The sequence below is a fragment of the Haemaphysalis longicornis genome, unplaced genomic scaffold, assembly GCF_048455015.1.
Source record: "Haemaphysalis longicornis isolate Haplotype H1 unplaced genomic scaffold, Haemaphysalis longicornis Haplotype H1 scaffold_7, whole genome shotgun sequence".
NCBI lineage: Eukaryota > Metazoa > Arthropoda > Arachnida > Ixodida > Ixodidae > Haemaphysalis > Haemaphysalis longicornis.
Window position 1 is genome coordinate 34497661 of NW_027526422.1, and position 27343 is coordinate 34525003.

A 27343-nucleotide genomic window follows, 5' to 3' on the forward strand; every position below is an offset into this window, starting at 1 on the left:
ATGATCAGAGGAAAGCAGGAGATACCCCGTCTGGTGAGAGAAAATGCGGCACAGTTTTCGGGAGAAATTGGAACCCCGCAGGTGAAGAGATGCTTTCGCGTTGCCGAAAGAACCTCCTGTGGAGTGTGCCTCGAATATCTCAGTGGTTCTTTCCTGAAGCCCCAGAGTAAATGTTGTCCCTTATCAGAATATAAACAAATTTTTGCGTCCTGGGGTAGTGCCACCGTGATGTGGATGAGGCGGATGCTGAAAAGGGTTGGACTCAGAACGTCACCTTGAGGAACGCCTTGTACGATCGCATGTCGCGTCGTGTCGTCTTCGTTGCCGGTCATGCCCCCTTGACTCTGCAAATAGACATAGAGGCAGGTGTACATGGGCCCTCGTAGTCTTACAAACGACATCTTCCTTCTAACAGATTCATGAGAAACACTGTCAAAAGCTACCTTGATGTCAAGGAAGACAGCTACTGTGACATTTTTTGCAGCCTTTGGCCCTAATTAGGTGCCCCAGAGGCTCGGTTACGTCTGATATTTCCGCTATCGGGAAGTGTATTCTGTCGGCAAGCTTTGCTGCGATACAGAAACTCAGTCACAAGAGTCCTCCACTAACATTGAGTTACCTGCTATAAGGGCGCCACTCTTCTGCCGCGACAATCTTGCCTGGAGACACACGCATAAACATATTGGCGCGTGATCCTGTCGCTACGTCGTTATTATGACGCGAGTTTCTTTCCTTGGGTGCATATCTTCTCAATGAACCTTCTTTGCCGTTGTGTTCCAACTGTCGTAGTCTCTATCGTGACAGTACGACCGGAATGAAACGTCGCAGGGTCATAAGCTTCGGCGCCGCATTATAGTGTCTTAACTACATCGCAGGGTGTCTGTCTTCCTTCAACGAGGTATACGGCGGTAGTCAGCACTGCTGTACTTGTTGTAGCAGATTTAGTTTTTATATTTTCGGAAGGGTTGGAATTATCTAAACTGCACTGATATTAAACAAGCAAAACTTTTGTGACGTTAGGAACTACGATTTGCCCGTACTACTTGTATTGAAGGTATAAATTCTTAATTTTTTTCGCTCACGCACCTCCTCTAAGGTAGAGTTGCGCTTTTTCCAAAATTCACGCAAGTTTTTGTTTCAACGTGCCTGCAGCGTTTGCCATAAAACATCATTCAGTGCGTATTAAAATACTTTATTTATTTGATTATGGTATTAAAATACTTTATTTATTTGATTTGATAACATTTTCAATGCAGATGTGGCGGTCACACAAGGAATGGATGGTTTCGTCAAATGACAAGTTTTACACAATGGCCGATATGAAAATGAATGCTCTGATTTCGCGCACACCAGGACGAACACTAGAGGGAGGGAGGGAGGGAGTTATTGATAAACTCTTTTGTGGCAGCTGATCGGAATTCGAAGGCCATCAGCACTTACCTGCGTTTCAGAAAGATCATAGCCAGGTGCCAATCACAAAAAAAAAAAGTTAAACTGGTGAAATTTAGAGTGCGAAAGGACAGGATTTGTTCTTCGCTGTTTTCCCTCCTTTCCCGTCTAGACAGTGACTTCGATCAGAAATAGTTCCCTTAATGCTGACGCGTAACCACGGCAAACGTTGCACGCGTTTCACACCGTCCAAAGCCGACTTCTTCCGGCCCCAAGGTCGACCTCAGAACCGCTGCTTCTAACAGATTCGGATTATGAACTCCATGGCTGGCGTGTAATTTATGACGCACCGCGTTACTCATCGTGCGCGCAGGAACAAAGAGCTGTGTCTATACAAGGCGAGCCGGCATAAAACGCCCCGTAGACGTGAGCCGGGAGTTCTGTCCGCATTGCATGCAAGCGCTGACCCAGCACCGTTGCGTTACTTGTGCCTACAGAAGCGCAAGCGAAAGCGGTAGGAATTCGGCGTCGCTGTTCCTGATTGTAAACTTACACGTATGCGTATCTCCCGAGAAAGGGCAATAGAGTTTATGAGGGGGCCCTTAAAATAGGTTAGGCCCCCTTTGCACGAGTCTGTCGCTCCAAAGACTGCCGGGAGCACGCGCAAGTCCACCACGCACAAGAGCAGGTAGGCGTTGCATTCCTTCTTTCAGAGTCCGCTGCGGCCATCGGCGAAGAACTGCGTGTAAAAAACAGTGTGGGTCAACACAGCGGGGCACGGATGAAATGCATTGCAGAAAAATTTTAGCGGCACGGGTAAATAGCATATGTCGGGGGTGTTTGGTACGAGCATAAGCCCCTGCAAATAAATGGGATGGTACTCTGTGTATGGTAACAAAAGTTCAAGAATGACGAGGAATTGAACTGCGGCGGTGGCATAATGTAGCCCCGGTCGACGGACAGAGAGAGAGAGAGAGAGAGAGAGAGAGAGAGAAAATACATTTATAATTCATTGAGCGTCTAATGTGGGCCTTGTGGCCCGTTGGGCGGGGTTCCTTCTTCACTGGAGCCCATATGACGTCATGGCCGCCTGCGCCCGGTCAACCAGCGCAAGCTGGGTCGCCAGTGAGGAGCTGGACATCAAAATCTTGGCGAAAGCTGCGCAAATCATGCGAAGAGAGAACAAGTGGATTTTAACCAGACTCTTAACATTTTCTGTCGCGGGGTCCCATTTGGATTTCCTTTCCTTCGTTCCTTACAAGTCCTTGCAGAGGTTGGCCTACCTCAAATGATGGAATTTAAATGGCAATTTTTGTGTTTAACGACTCCTGCCTTATCGGGCATAATTTTTCACGTGTAAAACAAAAAGCGCAAACACTCTCGAATGCTCACCATTGCGTTAATCTATGCACACCCTGGCCCCGGGCCATATCCAGTCCGTGGATGCCCCGCCAAAGGCTCTCAAAGGGCCTGAACTGTCTCTGAGTCGGCCTCTGGACTGCGTCATATCAGTTCTGGTTGACCGCAGTCACTCAATCTGCTTTTCGAATGTTTCTTGCTATGTTTCGGGAGCTGTAACTCAACGGAGTACAAGAGCAGATGCTCCTTCGTCAAACGGAAAGTATACCCGGACGGCAGCCAAAACCAGCACTCTCGGTTTCATTTTGGGACTAATCAAATCATACGATAAATTTAGATATGAAGTCGTTGTAATATGGCTTGCGGGTTGGGAGGAGGTGTCGGATAGTTAGAGGAAAGGCCGGACGAGCGCTAAAAACCAGGACAGAAAAAACGAAGAACGGCGAGATAGATGCGCTTGTCTCTGTCTCGTCATTCTTCGTTTTTTCCGTCCTGGTTTTTAGCGCCCGTTTTTTTTCCCCCTTAAACGGATATTTGCTATATAGTTTGCATCATTCGTTGTATCTTTTGTTATTTCTGCCATTAACCCCACGCAACAATAATAACTTCGTAAAGATCTTTCTATCCTCTCCTGGAGCACGCATGCAGAAGATGACGAAGTTCGGAAATTTCGTAAACTGTGGAGACAGAGAGAGACAAAAAATCTTTAATTTCGAGCTTAATGGAGCAGGAGGGCGTGAACTATGGAATAGACGCTCTTCAGTTAAAGGGTGGCGTGCACCACTCGAGCATCATGACGGGCGACTGCTGTGGGTTAATAGGGCACGGAATCAAATCCATCAATGTTTCTGCGTGCATTTGCGAACTACCGATTTAAATATTTGCAAGATCAAACTTTCCAGGCCAATGCTGCCGACATGGGCGACGGTCACTGCATGCATGGGCAATGAGGCACATAGCATTGTATACTGCTACGGAATAAATTAGGCAACCTAGGATACGATATCATGCTCGCAAACACGTGCACTCGAGCACTTATGCCTTACACCTCCGTCAAAAAAATCTACACCTTGGTCTCTTGCTAAGAAGCGCCCAAGCCACCGAACCATGCCGCGGGTGGATATGTAAAGCGTGGCCCGTTTAATACTTTTTCCTGCAGATTATTTTCCATGCTCGGGAGCCCTCAGTACTAAGCAGTGCAAATGGATAAAAGTACTTTTGAACTTCGTGCCAATCACACTGTCAGAAGGTGTTATTTTAGCCCCAGTTTGGTTTATCAGGGAAGTCAATATGCTTTAGTTATACTATTCTGCATAATGCTGCGCTCAAAATGTCCAGGTGCCCTGATTTATGTCCTCATTGGTGTTTTTACCGAAAGCTTTACATGCTGTCGTTATTCGGAACCTAACTACGAATAAAAAAAAGGCTCATGTTTAACACTTATGACGAGCGAAAGCAGACTATGCACAAAGCATTTCGCGTAAGTTTGCGTTTGCTTAATATTTCGCAGCCTGCCTACATCTACCGTGTGATTGGATTCATCCTTTAGCTTGTGCTCAATTAAGTACGCTCGGGCAGCCCGGCTGGAGCGCCATCAATGGCGATACTGAGAGACCAAGCGCTGGCAAAGCAGCCGTTAAACCCTCGTCTAGTCACGTGGATCGCTTTCGCTGACCCGCACAGACGGACGGTCGAGCCAGCGCTGAGTGATCAAACGCATGCGAAGCAGGTACCTATAGTCATGCGGTAACACAGAGGCGAGACTTCGAGTGACTGTAGCGATCAGAAAGGCTTCACTTGTGACGCTGTGGATGACCTTGAAAAATGTAGCATAGTGGAGCTTTAGCTCTGAGATTAAATATGTTTTGTGCACAGGTACAACTTGATGCCGTAAATGAAGAATGGCGACAGCTGTCCCGCCGTTCTTTCGGGCCTATTCGAATCTTCCCGCCATTTCGCAGGGACTTGTCAAGCTTACAATTCTCTGGAATTAAGAGAAGGCGACTCGTTGAGTTCACCGTTGCGTTCACACGTCATCCGTTAGAGTTGCGCCAGCGTATATGGTCTCTCAATTCTTTCGAGACTGTTATCTTGCACCTTTTCGAGGCTCCGGCACGCTGGCAACCCTGCACGTTGCTTTAAAGGCGTGCTCATTACACGGCACGCCCGTACAAGCACGATTGTTAGCGCACGCTGTTATGCGGGCATGGCCATGAGTCAAATAACCCCGTCGCGCCTATATAAGGCTGATTGATTGATTGATTGATTGATTGATTGATTGATTGATTGATTGATTGATTGATTGATTGATTGATTGATTGATTGATTGATTGATGAGTTTAACGCGCCGACGCTACACAGGCGATAAGGAGCGCCGCAGTGGAGGGCTCCGGACTAATTTTGACCATCTGAAGACCTTTAACGTGCGCCAAAATCTCGAAAACACGGGGGGGGGGGGGGGGGGGGCGTTTTCGCTTTTCGCCGACAGCCTTTATACGGCTGCTGGGATGATTAAAATTATTAATATGAGAGCACCAGTTAACTCGGTAGGCCGAAAACCAGATGTTGTAAGCCAGAATTGGCACACAAAATGGCCGACAACGCGAGGAGAAAAACGTTACCATGCCTTCGTAAGGAAAGTTCAGGGAAGCGGGAAAGCTTTCTGACATCAAAACTGCGTCAAAGGGGCGTCAAAATGTTCGCTGAAAGTGCGTCAAATCGATCGTCAAACCTTCAAAGACCGAAACCGAAACCGCAAACGAAAAACGAACGGCCGTACAACGGAGAGAGTCGCCAGCGGGGAGTCGCCGGCCGGTAGTGCCGCGAGCCGGAAGAGACAATTGCCACCGCCGCCAGCCACCTTCCAGGGGCCCGCACGGAAGCAAGCAGCCAGCCTCCGTCCTGTCGTGCCAAGATGTCCCGGAAGAGCAGTCGGGCCCACCCCTACCACCGTCGGCAACCCGAACGCTCGGCCCCGCCCCAGGGTTCACGGCGCCGACCGTTCCCGCCGCCGTACCGTCCGGCACGACCTACGGAAGAGGTGGCCACAAGGACGGTGCTGTCACCTTCCGGCCAGCCGGTTGGCTGGTACTCTCGTCTGGAGTGGTCAGACCAGCTCCAAGTACTCGTCGGCACTCCGCGCACCTCCGTCCCGGCACCCTTTCAGGGGCTCACAATCGCAGAACGTCACCCGGTAGAACCACGGCCTGTATACCAGTGTTGCGGAATGGGCATCCCCATTCCATTCCAATTCCATTCCGAGGAATTAGAACTTGTCGTGATTCCATTTCTTTCAATTCCTCGGAATTACAGAATTTAGTCCATTCCCATTCCTGGAATGGACCGGCAGGTAAATTCCATTCCTTCAATTCCACAACGTAAAAACTGCCTCAGGCGCTCTATCGAGCTCTCGAGGAACGCAACATGAATCTGACGTTATCACACGCGTTGAAGACTGCAAAAGTATGCGAAATGTGCCACTTGTCACCGATATGGGATACAGTAGCAGCTTGGTTGCATATATAACTACCCTTCTAATGCAAACATTTACCTTCCCTTCCTAACGAAAGTAGAGAAAAGTGCGAAAGCTAAAAGTTCGTCCAAATTTCGCTGAAAGTGCATCCAACCAATCGCCAAACATTCAAACTCCCAAATCGCAAGCGAACAACCAACCCATGCGACGATTTCTCGCGCACAAGTAACGCATCTACGAACGATCTAAATGTACACGGTTACGTGGTTTAAGAGATAAAGATATACTATTGCACTTCATCTTCAGGGTCGACGCGTGTGAAGTCTTATTTAGAACTGTTCTTTTTTCGCTATTTTCAAGTAACTTTTTTGACACAATGGAAGACCGGTTTCAGAGAGAGAGATGGGAAGACTTTTTTTCGGTCCCCGGTTTCACGCACGCACCATGCGTCCACAGATGTCAGTCAGCAGAGCCTTTCGGTATAGCAACCGGCATATGCGGAAATGTAATAATTTCTTTTGACAGAATGCCACTGGTCCCACTAAGAAAGCTTTTTCACACTGCCAATTTTTACATAATAAGTAGCTGGATCCCGCTACTCATTTTGGTGTTTGCATGTTAGCTTGTTTTAACGGTTTGTTCCTGCGCGACGCGAGGTCAAGCAGCTATTACGTTGATGTCCGTCTCGTTGCACAGTCTGTCGCGTTCTGTCGTGCTATCTGCTTTGCGTACCGTAATACCAGCGTAATTAGTATGCTGTGGATAACTCACACGAATGTAGCGTGGAGATTTCTCACATTTGCACGCATTCTAAATGCTTACTTGAATGATTTCAAGTGAATTTACAGCATTGAGCACTAATGCTACTCTACCAACGAGAGACTGAAAGGCAGCGTCGCGGAACACCGTTAACAGTTTTGCATTGACCGTAGGAAAGTCACGACCGCTTCCACGTTGACCTCCATTTCACTTGTTTATTGCCCTGGCACTACCTCAGACCAATCCGTTCAATACAGGGCATTATTTATGACCCGCTAATTTAAAGTGACAGAACCATATCGTGACGAGAGCCCTGGCAAAATAAAGAAGTATGATCAGGCAGTTTGTTTTCGTGAACGCGCCACCAATATGCACGAGGACCTGAACAAAATTTTGAATTGAGGCCCTACCTGAATAGTGGCGATGCTCCAAATTTCACGCCGACGACTAAGGCTTCAGTAATCAGGTACGTTTGTACTCTGGGCGCAAAGGCCCCATGCACAGAAACACAGCAACCAAACCACGAACCAGTTAGGGACAACTGGAGGGGTAGGCCGCACTTTCGGATCGAAGCAAAGTACGGTGTCGCACTGCAGAGAGCTGTCAAAGCACTCGCAAACAAGGGCGCTGCTGGAGCCGGAACTGTTAGAAACAAACGCCCTTTGGCATCTAAGTCTTCGGAATTGTCGTATTTAATATGTTATGCAATTGTATATCACAGCTGCCAACTACCGTACCACAGTATGGAGGTAGAAATCTCAGTAACACATCCGAAGCTCGCTTCTTATAATGGCGGGTGCCGGTCGCGCAGGGCCCGCACCCAAAATTTTATTTTTACTGCCTTTGTTTTGAGTTACTGGAGCCCCGGTGCCCCGCTGGAACAGACGGACATGTGGGTCCACAGGTTGGCGCCGCATTCCCGGGAGATGCCTACCAGGTCGGATTACAAGCTACAACGCTATTCATTCCGCGCCGGGCACGGAGGGTGGGAGGAGAACGCCAAGCAGACTCGTTGTGTCATGTTTCATGCGCGAATGCTTTATGTTGCTAGTTGCATGCGAGGTTTCGCAGCATCAGCTTTCTGTGAGAAACACCGCGGCTTCGGATGCGTGCCGTTCGTATTCCCCCCCTTCTGCTTCTCGATGATATTCCCCGCCTGCTGGCCTGGGCACATGACGCCTGCAACTGACACGCCGGTCTGCCATCGGCGTAATGGAAAGTTAGTTGTACAGAGAAAGGTATGCCTCAAAAAGCCTGCCACAGCACGAAGAGCCGACCTAACATCGCCACCGGCCCGGCGGACAAACGCGCTTCGGCTGCTCGAAGTTCAGTTGCACCAGCACTGCCACAGGCTGCGCGGATTAGGTTACTCGAGATGCCGGGTATACGTTCTCGTTTTCGTCGCCGGGGCTCCATTTGAGATATACCGACGCAGTCGTCGCCACAGACTAATTAAGTAGCCGGACGGCGCAAAGAAGTTGACGTCGTCGTCTAAGAATCACTATTCCATTCCCATTCCATTCCGGGAAAAATGCGCTTAATTCCATTCCCATTCCATTCCTCCATCAATTGTCCTCATTCCATACACATTTCATTCCGGCACCTAAAAAAGGTGGAATGAATCCGGAATGATTCCAATTCCGGAGTGGTAACTCCGCAACACTGCTGTATACACCCAGGAAGAGCTGGCCGCGCTGTGCGAAGTGTGCCAAGTGCCGGAAATCAGCTGGCGCCACCACCGTGCCGGGGCTCTCCACAGAGAGCGTTCAAGAGCCTTGCGCGCCAACCGGCCGGAAGGCAACAGCCAGGACGCCCTGGAAGAAGCCTTGGCAATGTTACGGCGGTTGCGCCCAGACCAGCGGCGCCAAGCAATGGACGCAATCCTGGACTCCGAGGACTGTGTGTGAACAAGAGTCTCGGACTTTTTTTTTTTCTTCTCTTTTTTTTCTCTTCGTGTGCTTGCGAGGTCGCGGGCACTGTTTGGTTTCCCTCTCGTACCCTTTCTTCAGGCGGGGGGGGAGTGGGCATAGAGAATGGTGTGGGCGCACAGAAGCAATGTGCGCGCGCACAGCGACGGGACTGTTATCAACGACACCCCCTCGCCCGTGCGCGGGATATAAATGTGAGCGGCGCGAAGAAGGAGAGTCGCCAGCGGGGAGTCGCCGGCCGGGAGTGGCGCCAGCCGGAAGAGACAAGCCACCGCCAGCCAACTTCCAGGGGCCCGCACGGCAGCAAGCAGCCAGCCTCCGTCCTGTCGTGTCGTAAGCCTCCGGACATTCATGTGCAGCTTTCCCGCACATGGCAGTCCTTTCAACAGTGATTACTCTGCAGTTTTTTAGCGAAATGAAAATGTTCTTTTGCACAGCTAATATTTGAGGTGAATACTTGCTTTGTCCACAGTTTCAAGTCGCGCACGTTGCGCGACTGGGTTCCTGAGCCATGGGAACTATCCCATAGAAATGCATGGGGAGTTAGATTTGACAGCGAATTACACAAAAACATATTCAGAAACCTGAAATCTTCTTCTAGCGTTTTAATCTTCACGTTGACTTCTAGCTTTATGCCAAATATCATTTTCCTAAAGTGGTTTTTCTAGGTTCCCGAGAGGTTGTAATTTTGAGCGAGAAAGCTGGGTATGGAAGTGCTTTGGTGATGTGCGTTGTTGATTGTATCTTCTGTGCCATTTATATTTCGTTTCCACTGCTGCAGTAAAGCCCCTTGTTCCTTTCGCAACGTACTGTGCTGTAATGTTTTGACGAGGCTGTTGCCTGAACCCCCCTCGGTAGGCAGAAGTACCTACAAGCTGTACTATTGTACTCTTTCTTCATGCTCGATGCATGTATTGTTATCTAGAACGGTTTCTTCTTTCGCGATTTTCAAGGAACCGTTTTGACACAATGGAAGTCCAGTTTCACGCATGCGCAGTTTGTCCAGATATCTTATCAGAGCTTTTCGGTCGACCAACCGGTCTACGGGGAAATGCATTATGTTTTTGGCAGGACGCCATCGGTCTCATACAGAGAGCTTTCGCTTTAATAAGGTGTAATACACTTCAATAAAGTTTCAAAGTTTCTGAAAGATCATTCAAAAAGCAAGTTAAACATTGCTCGCTGACAATGTGTGGTTCCTTGAACAGCTTAGACTTTTTTCTGTGTGTATGTTTTCTTGCTGTTTACAACACCCCCTAGACGTAGAGATTGATTGTAGAGTTTAACGCGCCGACGCAACGCAGGTGATGAGGTGCGCCGTAGTGGAGGGCTCCGGATTAATTTTCACCACCTGGGGATCTTTAACGTGCGCCCAAATCTCGAACACACGGGCGTTTTTGCTTTTCGCCTCCATCAGAAAAGCGGCCACCGCGGCCTGGAATCGAACCCGCGTCCTCGTGCTCAGCAGCGCTACGCCTTAGCCACCGAGCCACCGCGGCGGGCCCCCATAGAGATTGATGAGCATTTTTTCCTGTGCTCTTTTATTACCGCGGATTCCTAAGTAGTAGATATGCTGTCCCTGGCTCTGATAGTAGCAAGGTACGTTTAGAGATGCCTACTTTTTTTCATGATTTCGTTCTTTGCCTTTCAGTTTGTATTTGAGCATGTTTTATTTTTCCTGTGTCGAACTGGGTATAAGTGTGTCACATGTATACGTAGGCCAATACTAATTTTTGTTTCTTTTTGATGACTTTGTTTTCAGCTCTATAAACTTTTCTGCTGTAATTATTTTTTTGGGGGGGGGGGGGGGGGGATGGGGCACCTCAATTCTCATAGTTTCTTTCTGGTTGCTTTATCATTTTTTTTTTCTTATTCCCTTATTCGTCACAGCGATTGCTCTGTTCGATTGTATATACAGAGAAGTCTACTGAGATATACAATACACTCTGGGAAATATTTTCTGACGTTGCAATACCACTGACACGGTGTGTAGGGGCCAAGGACCTCCGTGAGGCCGTCTGTGCCTTCAGTCCCAGTCTCGTCTCGCTCAGACGAGAAGTAAGTGGCCTTTTTCTTTTTCTTTTTTCTTTTTCAATTAAAAAAATTGAGCTGAAACGAAAATTGGGTAAATTTTGGTGTGGATGGGGAATCGAACCCAGGGCCCACGGAATGCGAGACATGCACGCATCAACAACGCACCCCGAAATTGGTGCAATTGCATTTAGAGGGGGGGGGGGAGAGAAAGAAGCTTTAGTGAAAAAACTGAAGAGGTCATTTCCATTGTTGACGGGGCTTGCTACTGCAGATAGGGGTTAACAAAGTTAAATGAAATAAAGAAAAAAAAGGGGGGGGGGCAATTATAACGCACCGTATATGGATCACGATACAGTGGTAAACACGATGACGAAACAAACTAAACATCGCTACACAAAGCATATCGTAACCGGAAACCTAGGCTCATAACGACGTGCATACGTACACACATCGGATGCCACAAACTGAAAAAAGTCGTTCTGAACTATACACTACTCAGGACGACGCTTCCCCAGTCACTAAAAAAAGCTGTATTTCGTAGCAGACATTTCTAGTGTATTTTCATCCTTTTTTTATAATTTCACAAACGCTTAAGTCTTAACAAAAAGGGGTATGTCGCGGTATCTCTTCTGAGGACCATGGAACGTAGAACTGCATTGATTTTAGCATAGAGCGGACTCACGTAAAGTCATCTAGCTGCAAAATGCGCGGTCGACGGAAATGATTTATCTGCCCATTTTTCAGTAAACATCAACGCTTTTTTTGCCGAGTTTGAAAAAAGCACCTGCTCTGCTGCTCATATGCAAAATTTCGCCTCTCGGAAAGCAACCGTGTCTTTTTTTTCTTGCCCCGGTGTAGCGGGCGGGAAAACAATTGAACAAACAATACACCGTCCATTCGGTAAAGAGATGCAAGCGCTAGCAGTTATCTGCAAGGTATATATAGATGAAAACATAGATAACGCTCATTGGTGGTCTGGTGTGCAAGAGGCGTGCACATTCGTTGCACTGGCCATGCATCGTATGCCATAAAGGAAACTTGCTCATACATCCGGTGTCCCCTTTCACACAATACCTGCGTTTCGGGCACGCGCGAATGACTCACAGCGCATGAGGACGCGCCATGAAGTCAAACTTCCCGGGAGCCTTAATAACTGCACCAGACGTCGCGCAACGATAGGGTTTGAAAGATGTCCTTCAGGCAAAACCATCGATTTTGCGACTATGGCAAGCCATAGACGTTCACTACAGTCTCCTACCTCTCGATTTAATTTTTTCGCCATTTTTTAATTGCACTTCGTGCGTTTTTTGTTCAATATTCTCTCGGATGGGTGCCAGTGATGATAAAAGAAAGCTCGTCATCTTCATTCTCCCTTGTGTAACTATGTGCTCCCTCCCTGACGAGTTTGAGTAGCGATCTGCCCGAAATCAGCTAGGGAGAACTAGATGATATATATACGCTGAAGCCGCGAAGCCATGCTATACGCTGCGCTTAGGCTTAGTAACTTGCACCTAAATACCGACGTAAAGGGCTTTTTACGCCTTCTTTCTTTAGATGAGACGCTCTTGTGATCTAGTCAGAAGTCGATACCATTGCGCCTCTGCAATGTCACCAGAAGCACCGCCGACACTGTGCTCTCGAGTCTGAGAACACAAAGATATAGAGATATATAACATCACGTAGAGATATAACTTATATATGTATGGATATATGAATTAAACAGAACTAGTGTCACTAGGTAATATTATAGAGTATCGGCACTCTTTTTTCCTATTGTTCCGTGCCGCCGCCATGATCATTGGTCAACTCGCATCACGTGACACTTGTTTACACTGCGACGGTACAGGGGCGCGGCCATTTTGTTGTTTCTGCGTTTTAGTCGGTCGACTAGGCTTAGCTTGTCCTCCCTGCTCTGCGCGCAGTTCCGAACGAGAATAAAAAATAACGCGTGTAGCAGCATTTCAGCCACAGAAGTGTGCACGAAGGTGCCGGTTTTTTTTTTTTTTTTTTTTTTTTGCATCTTCGGCAGTGTTGTTAACAAACGACCCGCAATCTCGCAACGCTGATAAACACCAAAATGGCCGCCGTGGCTGACTTGCGTTCCTCGGTGACGGTACTCTGATACCTTATCTAGTGACACTAAGTAGAACCATTCATTTTGAGAAAAATGTAGCGGCGATTTAAATTTGGTCGCATGTTTAAGATGGTGGTCCGGGTTTCCGATGCGGTACATTTTTGCATGTCGCGTACTGTCGAATAAATTCGATTTCTTTTCAGGTTGTTTCCCCGGTAGAAACAAGTGCGACAGCACTACAAAGCCCGCTTCTCTGTGCGTCACAGAGGCCATAACAATTAGTTTTAAAGACAAATTGTGCGTGATGCAAGCACCTTGCTAATACGACGAGGTCGCCATTGTCTCGGCACATTTAGCGGTACACGGTACTTCTCTGATCACACCATAGTTTGTGTAATCACGGCGGTAAACACGAGCACCTGACTTTCCTTTGAACGTCTTTGCAATCTTCAGTGTATGGTTCAATCGGTAGTGCTCCTATTTTTATTAGGAAATCTTGGGTTCGGTTCTTTCGAATTAGTCCGCTGTAAAGTCTTTTGGACAGACAGACAGACAGACAGACAGACAGACAAAATTGTACCCGCGTATCTGCTCGCGTCACTGCACATGTCGTCGAAAGGCGAAGATCTTCTGCAGCCTCTGCCACGTAACTTCCTGTTTCAGGACCTTTTGTTCAAGTTTTAGCTTAGCGCCCGAGCTGCGAGCTCCAGGCGTGGGCGCGAGCTCTTTTTGTATTTTGTAGTTAAAATATTGTTTTTAACGGGTTTGTGTTGGCTATGCGTGTATTTTTAATTAAAAGAAAACTGAAAATATCACTTATGTATTGATGTTGTGCTCCAAATATGACTAATGTTTTCTTTTTGCTGAACAGGATTGACAAGTACCTATGCAGTATGGTATCAAAATTAGTAGTTTGGAAATGTTTTGCTTATATTTTTTTATTTGATAAACCTTCATTCCTCCCCTAAGCGAGAAGAGTTCGGGACTAAAAGCTCCTTCAAGACGTCTCGTTCTAGAATTCCTATCACTTTTGGTCGGGGGGCTGCATTGAGGGACAGACAGACAGACTAAAATTATTGCGTTTAATAGCCTATGAAAGGATGTCCACTGAGACAACACCCGCAGAAGGGTAGATGTTCTAACTTTTATTTGACGACAGACACTCGAACACTCGCAACAGCGAAGTTGTTATGACGTCCAAGAGAGGCTATATGGGTCCTTGGTAGTCTATGTAGGCTTGCCTCATCAGGGATTTTGTAACGAAACGTGCGCTATGGCCATGGAGCACGTGGAAGGGTTACCAGGAAACGACGGACGCACAGGAAACCGAACTGCAGAGAGGACGCTTATGCAATGCTTTCCCATCCACTGTATACGCACCGTGTGTTGTCTTTTCCTGCCGTTATGAGTGCGTACGCGCTTGCACGCGCCAGTAGTGTCACAGGCGGCCACGCTTAGTCGCACGCATAGGTGGGCCTATATGTTACACCTACGTCTATGGTACACCTACGCCCCTGTTCCCTCCGCGTTCAACGGCAAGCAGATAGGGAAACAGTAGCTTCACGTAAACGTGCTGACGTCGCTGTCGCCGAGCCAAAGGTTCATTTTATGCATGAGCTTCGAAAAATGCTTGCCTTTCTTGAGCGAATCGGTTAGCAGGCGTACTGGCAGCTGTAACAGGTTGTTACTTCGTTCCACTTGCCAGGTGCTGAGATCTGTAGCTCGGAAGGACGACCATGGCATCCGCGTTGTTCATTTGTCTTGTCTTCGCGGCAACCATCACCATTGGTAAGACCTGCTTCCTTAAGTTATCAGTAACAGCTCTGAAACATGAAACGTACGTTGCCAGAGTGGTACGGGGAAAAATGTCTTTTTTGTTCGATCTTCTTTGCAGGAGTGCAGCAAAACTTTTGCGTCGAAAACAATCTCAACGACGGCCCTCTCGTAAGTGGCAGTGCATTTTCGGCTTCGGCCTTTGGTAACTTGTATTGCATGATGAAAATGCGCATGTAGCTTAGCAAAAGTGTAGTTGGCGATTTGTTCTCTAGTAAGCATGGAAACTCCTCGTGGGCTGACAAAAGTTGTGGTGGGGCAGCGTAAGGTGGGTGGAAGGGGGAAGTGATCTTGATGCATGGCCCCTAGAAAGTCACCCACAACGTTGTTTCAAACAACGTTCCGAGAAACTCCGAGAGACTAAAATACTTGTGTGCAGCGGGAGATCGCTCCTTCTCCAGAACCAACTTGGTAATACTGGTGCAGTGTCACTTATCACCTTACCGTAACCACTCCTGCGACTTCTCCATACAATTCGCAAAAAACGTACTTCATGCCCTGCAGTCCCTAACAGCTGCAGAGTACCTCATTAAAATGGTGTAATGCCGGCTGCCCAGTAGACGGTGCAAAGGATTTCTTAGTCTGTACAGCGTGAGTTCTTCGATTACTCATGCCGATCAGGTTCCGCGTTTTACTAGAGATGAGGTAGAAACGGTGCTCAAAGCAATTAAGAAAGGCAAAGCTGCAAAAGATTACTGCATTACTGCCGATTTATTGTGCCTTGGTGGGGACAATGTGTTAATAAAGCTTGCAGACCTATTCTCGCAGTGTCTAAGCACTCTATTGGTGCTAAAGGCGTGGAAAATGCGAACTTAGTTTTTCTACATAAGAAAGGTGGCACCAAGAGCTTAAAATTACAGAACCATCAGCCGGCTCTCCGTAACCTACAATTTTGTTACAAACGTAATTCTAACCGCATAAGTGCGACGTTAGACCATCAACTGCCACAAGAACAGGCCGGTTTTAGGACAGGTTTCTCAACTGTAGACCACCCTATCAACCAGGTAATCGAAAAATGCCCAGAGTATAATGCACCGTTGTACACCACATTTATATGTTATGAAAAAGCATTTTACTCAGTGCCCACTTCAGCAGTAATTAAGGCGTTACGTGATCACAGAGTCGACAACCCATACACGGAGCTCTTCAAAGATATGTACGACGGATGCACGGGAAATACACGGTTCTGCCAATTGACTCTTCCTATATGAAATGGAGTCTGGCAAGGGGACACAATGTCTCCGGAATTATTTACAACCTCTCTGGAGGGTATGTTCAGAAAGCTTAAGTAAAGAAAAATATGGAGGCAAATAACTGGGGAATATGTGAGCCACCTAAGGTTTTCAGACGGCATGGTCTTGTTCAGTCAAACCGGCCGGACATTGTGGTCGCAAGTTTGGTTGCAGGATTAAAAATAAACACCAAGAAATCAAAGGTTATGTTCAATAAGCATGCAATGAATGGGACTTCAAGGTAGTTAACGAAATCTTGGAAACAGTAAGCGACTACGTCTATCTTGTGCAAGTGTGGAAGTGCTGATCCCAGTCATTAGAACGAAATTTCCCGCAGAATAAGCATGGGTTGGCTGCTTTTGGTAGAATTTTCTGATATCCTGAATAGTAAGCTTCCTCTGTCACTCAAAAAGCTGGTATATAAACAATGCATTCTTCCAGTAATGACGTATGAGGCACAAGCTTGGGGTCTCACTAAGCGACTTGAAAGAAAATTTAGATCGGCCCAACGGGCTATGGAAATAAGAATTCTAGGGATCACAATAGGGATAAGCAAACAGCCACGTGGACTAGCGAACAGACTCGTGTGGAGAACATTCTAGCTCAACTTAAACGAAGAAGTTGGGCATGGGCGGGTCAGGTCATGCGCATGAGGGACAACCGGGGGACCATGCGTTTAACGAAGTGGCTGCCAACAGACCGTAAACGCGAAAGGTGTCGGCCAAAGATTCGGTGGAGGGATCAGATTATTCAGATTATTATTCAGAAACATTTGTCTTTATTCGCATTCACACCTTAAAACAAACGTACATGACGCTGGGAGCGAGCAGTAAAAGCTGTCAGAAATCGACGGCTTGACAGAGCTGCAAGCCCCCACGAAAATTCAGTGCCGGAGATTGGACTCAAATAGCAGTCGATAGAAATGGCTGGAGATCCTGGGGAAAGGCCTTCGTCCTACAGTGGGCACAAAACAGGACGACTACTACGGCGATGATGCCTTCTGATACACACACACACACACACACACACACACACACACACATATATATATATATATATATATATATATATATATATATATATATATATATATATCATGGTTACAGTCGTCATTGCCAGTGCTATTCGGCTGTATCCGAAATATTTAATAGTGCCGAATTTGTCATGTTTCTTTGATACAGTGATAAATAAGCGAAAATATAAGTCGAGAAAAAATCCGCCGTTTTTTCCGGGAGCTCCCGGGGAGTTGAACCCACATCTGCGCATAACGCGTGCGGTGCACTGACCAATTATGCTATCCCGCAGCGGCTCCTGTCACGACTTTACCGGGGAGGGTTATATTTACAAGTGCTCTGAGGACGGTCAACTAGCGCCGCCCCTCGACCACCGCGGGAGACGTAGAACGTCTTTTTTCCCAGCGGCCGCCACGTAAGACGTGGCCGGAGGTCGGGGTTAGCAATTGGGATATCCGAACTGCTGGAGCCAGGGCCCTCGTAATGCACGTAGCAGAACAGAAAGATACGGGGTGAGGGACTCGGTAAGGACACATATCAAGGTTGCAGTTATCATTGCCAGTGTTATTCGGCTGTTTCCGAAATATTTAATATTGCCGAATGATGTGTGTTTGTCATGTTTCTTTGATACAGTGATAAATAAGCGAAAATATCATCATCATCATCATCATCATCACCAGCCTACCTACGCCCACTGCAGGGCAAAGGCCTCTCCCATTATTCTCCAATTGCCTCGGTCCTGTGCCAACTGTGACCAATTATCCCCGCAAACTTCTTTATCTCATCTGCCCATCTAACTTTCTGCCGCCCCCTGCAACGCTTGCCTTCTCTAGGGATCCACTCTGTTACCCTTAATGACCAGCGGTTATCTTGCCTTCGCATTACATGTCCTGCCCACGTCCATTTCTTCTTCTTAATTTCTACTAATATGTCTTTAACACCAGTTTGCTCCCTGACCCACTCCGCTCTCTTCCTGTCCCTTAATGTTACACCTATCATTTTCCGCTCCATTGCCCGCTGAGTCGTTCTCAATTTAAGTTGAACCCTCTTAGTGAGCCTCCAAGTTTCTGCCCCGTAGGTGAGTACCGGTAAGATGCAGCTGTCATACACTTTCTTCTTCAGCGACAATGGTAGGCTGCTATTCATTATCTGAGAATGTCTGCCATATGCACCCCACCCCATTCTGATCCTTCTAATTATCTCTGCCTCATGGTTTGGATCTGGGGTCACAACTTGGCCTAAGTAGATATATTCGCTTACCACTTCCACTGCCTCGCCACCTATGTCAAACCGCTGTGCTGTCCCGAGGTTATTGATCATTACTTTAGTTTTCTGCATATTAATTTTCAGTCCCACGGTTCTACTCTGTTCGCCCAGTGCGGAAAGCATGCTTTGCAATTCGTCCCCCGAGTTACTTAGCAAGGCAACGTCATCAGCAAATCTGAGGTTACTGAGGTATTCTCCATTACCCTTACTCCCACCTGTTCCCAATCCAACGTTCTGAATACTTCTTGTAAACATGCTGTGAATAGCATTGGAGAGATTGTGTCTCCTTGTCTGACACCCTTTCTTATAGGTATTTTACTGCTCTCCCTATGGAGGATGATCGTAGCTGTAGACCCATTGTAGATATCCTCTAGTATTCTTACATAATGCTCATCTACCCCCTGGTTCCGTAATGCCTGAATGATTTGACTGCTAGGGTTTCGACCGAGTCAAATGCTTTCTCATAATCTATGAAGGCTATATATAGGGGTTCAGTATACTCAGCGCACTTCTCTATCACCTGATTGATCGTGTGAATATGGTCCATTGTTGAATAACCTGTACGGAACCCTGCTTGTTCTTTAGGTTGACTGAAATCTAAGGTTGCAGAAATTCGGTTAGCGATTACCTTGGTAAATACCTTGTAGACGACTGACAGTAAGCTGATCGGCCGGTAATTTTTCAAGTCCTTCATGTCGCCTTTCTTATGAATTAGGATGATGTTCGCGTTCTTCCAAGATTCCGGTACCATTGCGGTCATTAGGCATTGCGTATACAGGTTTGCCAGTTTTTCAAGGACAATTTCTCCGTCATCCTTCAAGAGGTCTGCTGTTATCTGATCCTCACCAGGTGCTTTGCCCCCTTTCATTTCTTTCAAAGCCTTCCTTACTTCTTCGGTCGTTACTGGTGGGATGTCTATCTCCTGTAAACTACTGTCTCGTTCGGCATTATCCTGTATGTCCTGGCTACTGTACAGATCCCTATAGAACTCCTCGGCCACTGTGACTATTTTATCCCTATTTGTGATGACATTGCCTTGCTTATCCTTAAGTGCATACATCTGATTTTTCCCCACGCCAAGACGTCTCTTCACTGCTTTAAGCTACCTCCGTTCTTTACAGCGTATTCGATCCTCTCCATATTATACTTCCGTATGTCAGCTGTCTTACGCTTATTGATTAGCTTGGAGAGCTCCGCTAGTTCTATTCTGTCAGCTGCGGTGGAGATTCTCATGGTTTGCCGTTTCCTGATTAGATCTTTCGTCTCCTGTGAAAGTTTACCGGTATCCTGTCTAGCCATAGTGCCCCCGACTTCTACTGCACACTCCGTAATAATGCGTGTAAGGTTGTCGCTGGATTCCTGCGTCGTAAACTCGGCTTCCTCGTTAAGAGCGGAATATCGGTTCTGCAGCGCGATCCTGAATCCTTCTACTTTCCGTCTTACTGTTAGCTCATTTATCGGCTTCTTTCGTACTAGCTTGTTGCGGTCCCTCCTCAAATCTAGCCTAATTCGGGATCTTACCACACGGTGGTCACTACACCTTACCCTTGCGAGCACTTCCACATCCTGCACGACGCCAGCGAAAATATAAGTCAAGAAAAAAAAACGGCGAAAATCCCTGCCGAGCGCACGCCTACGACGCAGGTACAGCGGCCGTCAGCTCTGCTGTTTCTCCAGCTTTGCCCCAGTAGTGCAAGCTGCGCCAACTTTTCTGTGTATGAAGGCCAGTATTGCACTTATTGTGATTCGTTTCTATTTCTTCTCAAAATTTCTCTCGCGGGTTTTTACGCTTACAAAGAACAGAAACTACAGCACACAACAAGGTATACTGTGGTTAGCGGGATTTCGATTAATAATGTATGCATGTTTTACTTACGATGTGTTATTTATAGTGAAATTGTATTGCTTATAGAAAGTTGACCTGCAACAAAACGGGATTAATCTTTAGTGACATTAGTGTCACAATCTCTTGCCTTCCTGCCTGGCTCCCAATCTTTGCAGGCTTACCAAAACTGCACCTTGGCATGCGATGGAGCGGAGCCCGCCATCATGGCAAATACCACCGCGGCTAATGGTACGCCATGCATGTATACCTCAGAGGTGAGTAGTTCGACGTTTATACTAAGGCGAAAGCCTTAATTGCCCCATTCTGCGAAAAAGCGCCGTTGTTGTTGTTCGGACAAGAAAATGGCCGGAACTGGAAAAAGTTATCAAATAAAAACACACGCGTGATCCGGTGGGATTTAAACCCGGGTCTACGCAGTAGAAGCGAAATGCTCGACCAGCTGGGCTGTATTTTTCTTTAATGCATGGACATTTTAGAAAAACTCAGACAAGACAATTAACACGCAATATAAACACTAACAGGCCGCAAAGGGTAAGCACGTCAGTCCAGCAAAGGTCGGCACGATTTCAAAATTCAGGCAAGCAAACGCACGCATCCAAAAGAGGCAGCCACTCCGGTGGATCACTCTGCGCCGCATAAACGCTCCGCACCAACGCCGCCTGTTCCCTGAAGATGCACTTGGTTGGCCCAGGGGGTTCCGCATACCGATCAGTCATGCGGCCCTTTCACAAGCTAAACAATCCTAGGAAAACAAAAACGCCACATGGAACCCAATTAACGTCTTCAAACGGCAAGAAGCGAATGGTGTTCGGGGTGATGTCAATGTCCATTTTAGTGTCCGTTGCGAAACGTCCCAGAAAAACACCGCGTCACGGCACAGCACAAAACAATGGTCAATAGTCTCTGGTTGTTTGCACAAGCGGCAATTGTCTGACCAAGGGATCGACATGCCTTTCTCGCGCAGCCATGTTTTAACTGGAAGCGTTTGCGAATAAAGTTTAAATAAAAACGTTTTGGCATTTGGCGGCACGCACGTATACGGTTGACACGGTCTAAAACATTATTCTTATGGTCCCGCAAGTATGGCTGGCGATAAAGAGGCACGGGGAACAGATTATGAATTAAAACGTTCGTCATAGCCTTCCTTGAAAGATTAAACAGGTACTGCAGAGAAAACCGCACAGTAAGGAAATCAGAAGTATCCCACAACTTCCTTTAGAGGACCCTATGGCGGCTTCTTGTTAACCTCACCCCTATAAAACAAGGAGAAAAGGTAAATGGGAACTTATGCGCTCTTGAAGTATAGTAAGTAAAAGGGGATCATCCGCCAACTTGTTGACGAAAAACTGAGACACAAGTTGGAGCACAAACAAAGGCATTAACCCAGCACCACCAGACCTTAAAGGAAGAAACAAATTATCCCTGCGCGTAGTGTTTTCTTCCCTGCTCCGTGGCACATACACATTTGGGGGATTGGCCAGGAATCGCATGCAGCTTTGAGGGGAAATGGGCCCGTTTCACAAAATTCACAGGATTATGAATTGTAAACATAGAAGTTGTGGCATAGTGCGTGCCGCGTGAGAACAGAGTGTGCCGGCACGTGAGTAGAATAGGTGCGCACCAGCTGCGCAGAATCCTGAGTCCAGGGAAGCTGTGGCGTCCGCAAGTCTCCTTGCCGACGTGATTAGCGCCATAAGACGAAGATTAGAAAGGCGAAGAAAGAGACGCATACAAAAGAAGCCGGTCGAAGTAATTCGTCCATTAGTCAAAGAAACAAAGGCGACGAAAGAGATGCAAATACAATGTAGCTGTAAAGAAGTCATTTTGAAGAACAGCAGATTGAGCTGTGCGCGTTTCTTCAATGTATCTTTTTATATATGTTAAGTGCACTTTATTTGCACTTTAAGTGCACAATTGAATTACAAATCTTACAGAAGGGTTGGAACCTCCTCAGCGCACGAGCGCAGAATAAGATTTAGGTTGGCTGACAGTCGCTACAATTTGACAATAACAGCATAAACAGTCTGTCTTTTTTCAACGTGCCCGTTTTCTGCTCGTTTTAATGCGTAGCATTTTTTGCCGCGTCCCCCCACAGCCAGGACCATGTAACGCCCTGCATTTCCACAACAAAAATGCAGATTTGGCAAAAGTAACACCTGTAATCGTAATAATAGCGTAAATGGAGATAATTGGTCGAACGGAATTTTGAAAACCCAAGAAAACCTGAAAACGAGAAAAAATAAAATTTTCGCAAAAATTACCTCACAAAATCAAAAATATGCATCTTATACATCTCCCCCCCCCCCTCCTCCCCACAAAAAAAAATCGAAGAATAAACGAAAGACAGTCCCCAAAAGGACGTTGTAAATAGGTATAAAAATGGCGTAAATGAGCCAACTATGTAGTACGTCTTGCTTGTTCGCAAAAAATACATAATTGTCGATGCAAACACACTTCATCGCTATAATGGCATATTTTCACATCATTGGCGAAAAGAAACAAAAGAAAACTTAAAAAAGATTCCAACGTCTTTCGCTACTTATTGTCATATTTAGCTGTAAAGAACTCGCACCCTAGACAAGCGGCTACGCATTAGTAGACAATTCTCTGGATGTCTGCAGAGTTTTTGCTACCCTTTAAGATTATTGCTTAATTCTAGAGCGCAACCTGCGAAAGAGCTTTTTAGGCCGAAGTGAACATTCGAGAACTCAGCGTATACTATTAAAGTCAACTCAACCAAACGGTAACAAAAAATAAGCTTCACTTGTGTAGGCAACAAGACAAGTAAGTATTTCCCTGGGCCCCAAACAGAAAAAAAAAAACTGCTATCGAACGCAGTGTTGCCACGCAAGCAATTGTCTTTGTGGAATAATACTTAGCCCTTATAGCGAACGAGTCGCTTTTAATCTTCCTGAGATTTGCTTTAGCGGAACATATTAAGCAACTTTGTGCAGCGTATTTTGTGGCGTACATGTGCGAACGAAAAGCGTATTGTGTGAGTACTCCGAAACGTATATGTCGTGCAAAAAAATTCCCCGCATTTCCCCGAGGGGAAGAATGTGAAAGTGCGAATGCACGAGTTGAATTTGCGCGGTTCGGTAATGTTCGCGAAAGAGAGATCACACACACACACACACACACACACAACTACAAAGAAAGAAAGATGCATTTATTCACAGACACCTATTTGTGTTGTCGTTGTACTTGATTGCTAGAGCGGATCTCAGCTTTGAAATTTCGTGTCAGTACTCCTTTAAGCGGGTGCATTAGCCCTTCTCACGTCCGATTCCTGGCCAATCCCCCACTCCTGGCCAGGCAGCGCGCGCCCATCTCCCCCCGTTGCTAGAGAAGACGAGGAGCGCGCGCAGCCGCAGCTGTTGCTATGCGGACTACGGCGGCGGACGATTCAGGCTCGCTTAAGAAGTGCATTCGCACTTAAAAGACATGCCAGTCATTAACGTAAGCTGCCCTCTTTAGCAATAGGGACGTCATCGGGAGTTGGGGCCAGCATAGTGCCAAAATTTATCCTTCAATTTTATAAGGCATATTGCACGCGACGTAGCCTGCGCTGACCCAAACCAAAAGACAACGATATAGGGTACAAAAAAAAATAAATAAAAGCAACTGATTTCCATCACTGAATATGAAAGTACCATGCATATTTCCAGCGCTCACCTATGGAGCACGAATCGGGGCCGTATACCAAACCTGTTTAAAGCCAACTCCCACCATTATAACGAGCTAATGTGAGGCTGTGCCCTTCCTAAGGCTTTCTAGTTTATAACCTAAATAATGTTAAATTACGTTTATTTCTGTGTGACAAATAAGCCGAAAGAAGCACTAAAAAGCGGATATATGGGGACATTCCGTGATTACTAATGACGTTTATAATATTTGTGCGTCGATGCATCCACCGTGCAAAATCGTATCTCTTGTTTTTGTCTTGTGGTAGAATCAGGAAAGATGAGGCAAATACATAACAAGCAGCATTGACGGACAATTACCAGCGCTGTTTCTCTTTCTTGTGTCAGGCTTGTCTTGTTCTCTATTTCCGCTGCTGGCTAAGGAACCAGCCAAATTGTTGGTAAACTTAGTAAACACGACTTTGTGTTGAGCATCGCAGGGGGCCTAACCTAAGCGGGTCTCCTTTTTTAATCCAAACAGGCGTAAAATCAACGGTGCATTCGTGTTTACATTTTTCCCCTGTATTAAACGTAACCATCCTTTAGCTGGTTTGCTATCTGTTCGATTTTCATATGCTTTAGACGCGTTATTCTGTATACTCTGGGCCAAATTAAGAACGACAACGGGAGTTGCCCCTGGACCTCATTACCGCAGCCGGCTGTTACTCCGCGTGGCGGAAAAGGTGCCCTGCGAGTACTTTTAAACGTGGCACGCGGCGTTCTCGGGATCCCTCCGACTTAATCTTATTCCTGCAGCGACTACAAAAAAAAAACCAGGCATTAAAAAGAAGACGATGCTACGCGTTAAGCTCAATCTCGTTTCAAAACGCGCGCGCGCGTGGTGACATCCGGGTCCGGCGCTTTGTCGGAGTGATACACCACATGAGCTATTGCCGTTCTTAACTTACACCCGATTATAGTATTACACCGGCATTGTGTTTATTCCTAAGAGTGTTGTAGACAGCGAAACTCATGTTCTGCGTTTCATACCTTGCATGAACCTTTCATATCGTTAGAAAAAGCATGTATCTAAACCTCTGGAATTTACTAATTTAACTTGCAAAATTTCAAAAGTAATGTTTTTTTTTTTTCACTATCACACATGTTTGTTTTTTTCTCATCTGCCCTTTGCATTTAGTTGCGTTGATCGACAGCTGCGAACACAAATCTTGCATTCGCAGGGCGGAAATGACATCAGTGACAGCATCCGACGAGAAGGAACGCAGATGGGCATATGTAAAAACAAGACCTGCAGCAGCACAATAAACCCGACAACACAGGGAGCAAACGCTAACAAGTCCGGCGCAACAACTTTGCCGGCGGGGTCGCATAATGCTACAACCATGCCATCCAACGAAACAGTTATGAACGGTTCGTCCCAGGCTACCAGCGAGGCAATGCCGCATAGTACTGGCAGAACTGTGCCAGCAAACATGACCCCTTCGAACGGCTGGTCCACCCCTATCCCCAGTGTTAGCATGAAGGTGACCAATGGTACAACCGTGCACGCCAACCAGACCACGACCAAGAAGCCCTCGAGTGCTGCAAGTCCTTCGAGGCTTCTCGGAAGCGCCAACCAGGGGGCCATCATCACTGTGCTCGCGCTCGCCGTACTCGGACGGTTTCCGTAAAAGTTGCGGCCTTTTTGCAAGGCGCCGAAAACAGTGGATTGACACGATGGCGTATTCGCGAAGTTTCCCCTGGTTGTGAGCTGTACACCCCTAAACAGCAACTTCAGAAGGCTACGTCGAGACAACCAGTGCTGCGACCACCAGTGCTAATCTGGCCGGCGGCTGATGGTTCGATATTCAAAGAAAAAGAAAGAGCCAGCAAACAATGCGTGAAGTAGTGGGTAATACAACGCGAAAAGAACGAAAAAGGTATCGTTCTCTGCTAGGTACTGCTCATAGTGCCCTGCTTCCATAGATCAGCGAGAACACCTCCATTGTGTAACAGACTCGATTATGTAACAGGTTGGTGTTCAAGCGCAGGGGTATGAGGCAGTGAGGGCATGTGGATTTGAAACGTGCACTGTCTATAGTGTTCCATTAGAATGTGAATTAATGTGTGAACTGGCCGCATGCCAATATAAATATCCATGCAGGAGATAACAACTGGGGTTGCTAGTCATAAGGCCAATTTTAGTTCTTTCCAAATGAATGTTCCTTACTTCTCTCTCCTGTTTGCTGTCAGTTATCGCATTGACGTGCCTCAGGACTGCAAATGGACATGCGCACTGCAGATTAGTCAACGATGTTTTTACTTACAATTTGAAATGGCGCCGCTACCGCCAAAAATGTTAAGCCTTGGACCTAACTTCAAGCCAAATAACGGTAGCTTAAACAAGTGTTCTCCTGCCCTGTTCGCTCCCGTTCCTGTAGGCTTCATTCAAAATGCTTTGAGTGATAAAGACTTAGGCCGCTTGCCAAACTCCTATACTTAAGGCGACCTATACCTCGCAGTCAATTTCTGGGCATGCGCACTTTACAAGCCATGGTATGGACAAGGTTGTCAGTTCAGCGCTCGCTTAGTACTGCTCTGTCTGCGATCTTTTTCTATTGTGGTACAGATCTTCAAAGCTGTTTTAGCGCTGCCATAAGATACCAGATCAAATAAATATGCCTTATCACATAATCTTCTTACGTATGTCGCAAACAGCACTGATTGTAAACATATAACAAAAGAGAAAAGGCAAATCGTTGTATATGTTTCATTTACACCATGAAAACCGCAGGAAAGTGTTTTGAGTGCGCAGTGTTCTTCCTATCATTAAACGCTTTTTATCACGATGTTTGTCTGAATTCATGCAGTAAACCATTCTTCCGCACGTTTACGATTGTATACCTATGCACTTCGCCAAGTCCTTCCCCCTCAGCACTTTTTTCCTGTTCGGTGTGCCCTCCCTCAAGCGTATATTACTATGAAACTTTATGCCTGAAGCCGCATTAGTAACATCCGAAAACTAAGGACGATTGTTGATGTATCTCCCTTCTGTTATCTACGCTGCACTCATAAAAATGCTTCAACACAATGCATCTCAAGGGGAAATAATTGCTATCAAGAGTGAAAAGTATAGAAAAGATCAAGCACATAATTTCATCCGAAAAAAAATGTGGTTTGCGCACTGACATTGCGCAGAGCACTCGGGACGTTTTGCACTGCAATAAGCCACAACGCAAATCAACATCTTGAGCAAATCATATGTCTCGCTTTGTTATTCTCCATGGTTTATCGTTACAACCCAGCGATTGGTCATTGAGATTCATCGTGGAAACGCCGGCAGGCGGAATAATTTTAGCGTACTATTCAATATCTCAACAAAGGAGACGTAATCACATATTCTAAGGCTAGAATTACTCCCAAAAAGTGCAATTAGTCCCAAGCTTTTTGTTGCAGCAAAAACAGGGAAACTTGCTATAATTTCGTATCTTACCTTTAAGAAGCCCCAATTTATT

General features: G+C 46.5%; 2 protein-coding genes across 9 annotated transcripts in view; one reads left to right on the plus strand and one right to left on the minus strand.

The window, feature by feature from the left end:
- The window catches only part of LOC144145170 (solute carrier family 35 member G1-like), a 103005-nt gene extending 100925 nt beyond the window's left edge, over positions 1-2080 (minus strand). For 2 of the 4 annotated variants that reach the window (XM_077676680.1, XM_077676676.1), the window contains exons 1-2: positions 1943-2080; positions 275-344 (exon numbers count right to left, since the gene is read on the minus strand). The gene's annotated coding sequence lies outside the window, so the exon portion shown is untranslated. Of the gene's footprint in view, positions 1-274; positions 345-1440; positions 1688-1942 lie in introns of those variants that run through there. The other 2 variants (XM_077676679.1, XM_077676675.1) reach the window with 2 other exon arrangements.
- Positions 2006-26677, plus strand: LOC144145171 (uncharacterized). 5 transcript variants are annotated; one of them, XM_077676685.1, is made up of 6 exons: positions 2006-2077; positions 10901-10965; positions 14721-14803; positions 14910-14959; positions 20361-20459; positions 25070-26677. In XM_077676685.1, the coding sequence occupies exons 3-6, from the start codon at positions 14752-14754 to the stop codon at positions 25517-25519; spliced, it is 651 nt and encodes a 216-aa protein (XP_077532811.1). In that variant the 5' UTR covers positions 2006-2077; positions 10901-10965; positions 14721-14751; the 3' UTR covers positions 25520-26677. The 5 variants fall into 5 exon arrangements, with proteins under 5 accessions (XP_077532811.1, XP_077532810.1, XP_077532813.1 ...); XM_077676687.1 differs by lacking the exon at positions 2006-2077 and adding an exon at positions 9005-9240; XM_077676684.1 differs by lacking the exon at positions 10901-10965 and having other exon boundaries at positions 2011-2077.
- Positions 26678-27343: the final 666 nt, after the last annotated feature.

Bases quoted from the DNA above. Each gene is read 5' to 3' on its own strand.
- LOC144145171 (XM_077676685.1), top strand. From the start codon at position 14,752: ATGGCATCCGCGTTGTTCATTTGTCTTGTCTTCGCGGCAACCATCACC. The intron at 14,960-20,360 runs GTAAGTGGCAGT...CAATCTTTGCAG, and splicing joins ATCTCAACGACGGCCCTCTC to GCTTACCAAAACTGCACCTT. The intron at 20,460-25,069 runs GTGAGTAGTTCG...TTGCATTCGCAG, and splicing joins CATGCATGTATACCTCAGAG to GGCGGAAATGACATCAGTGA.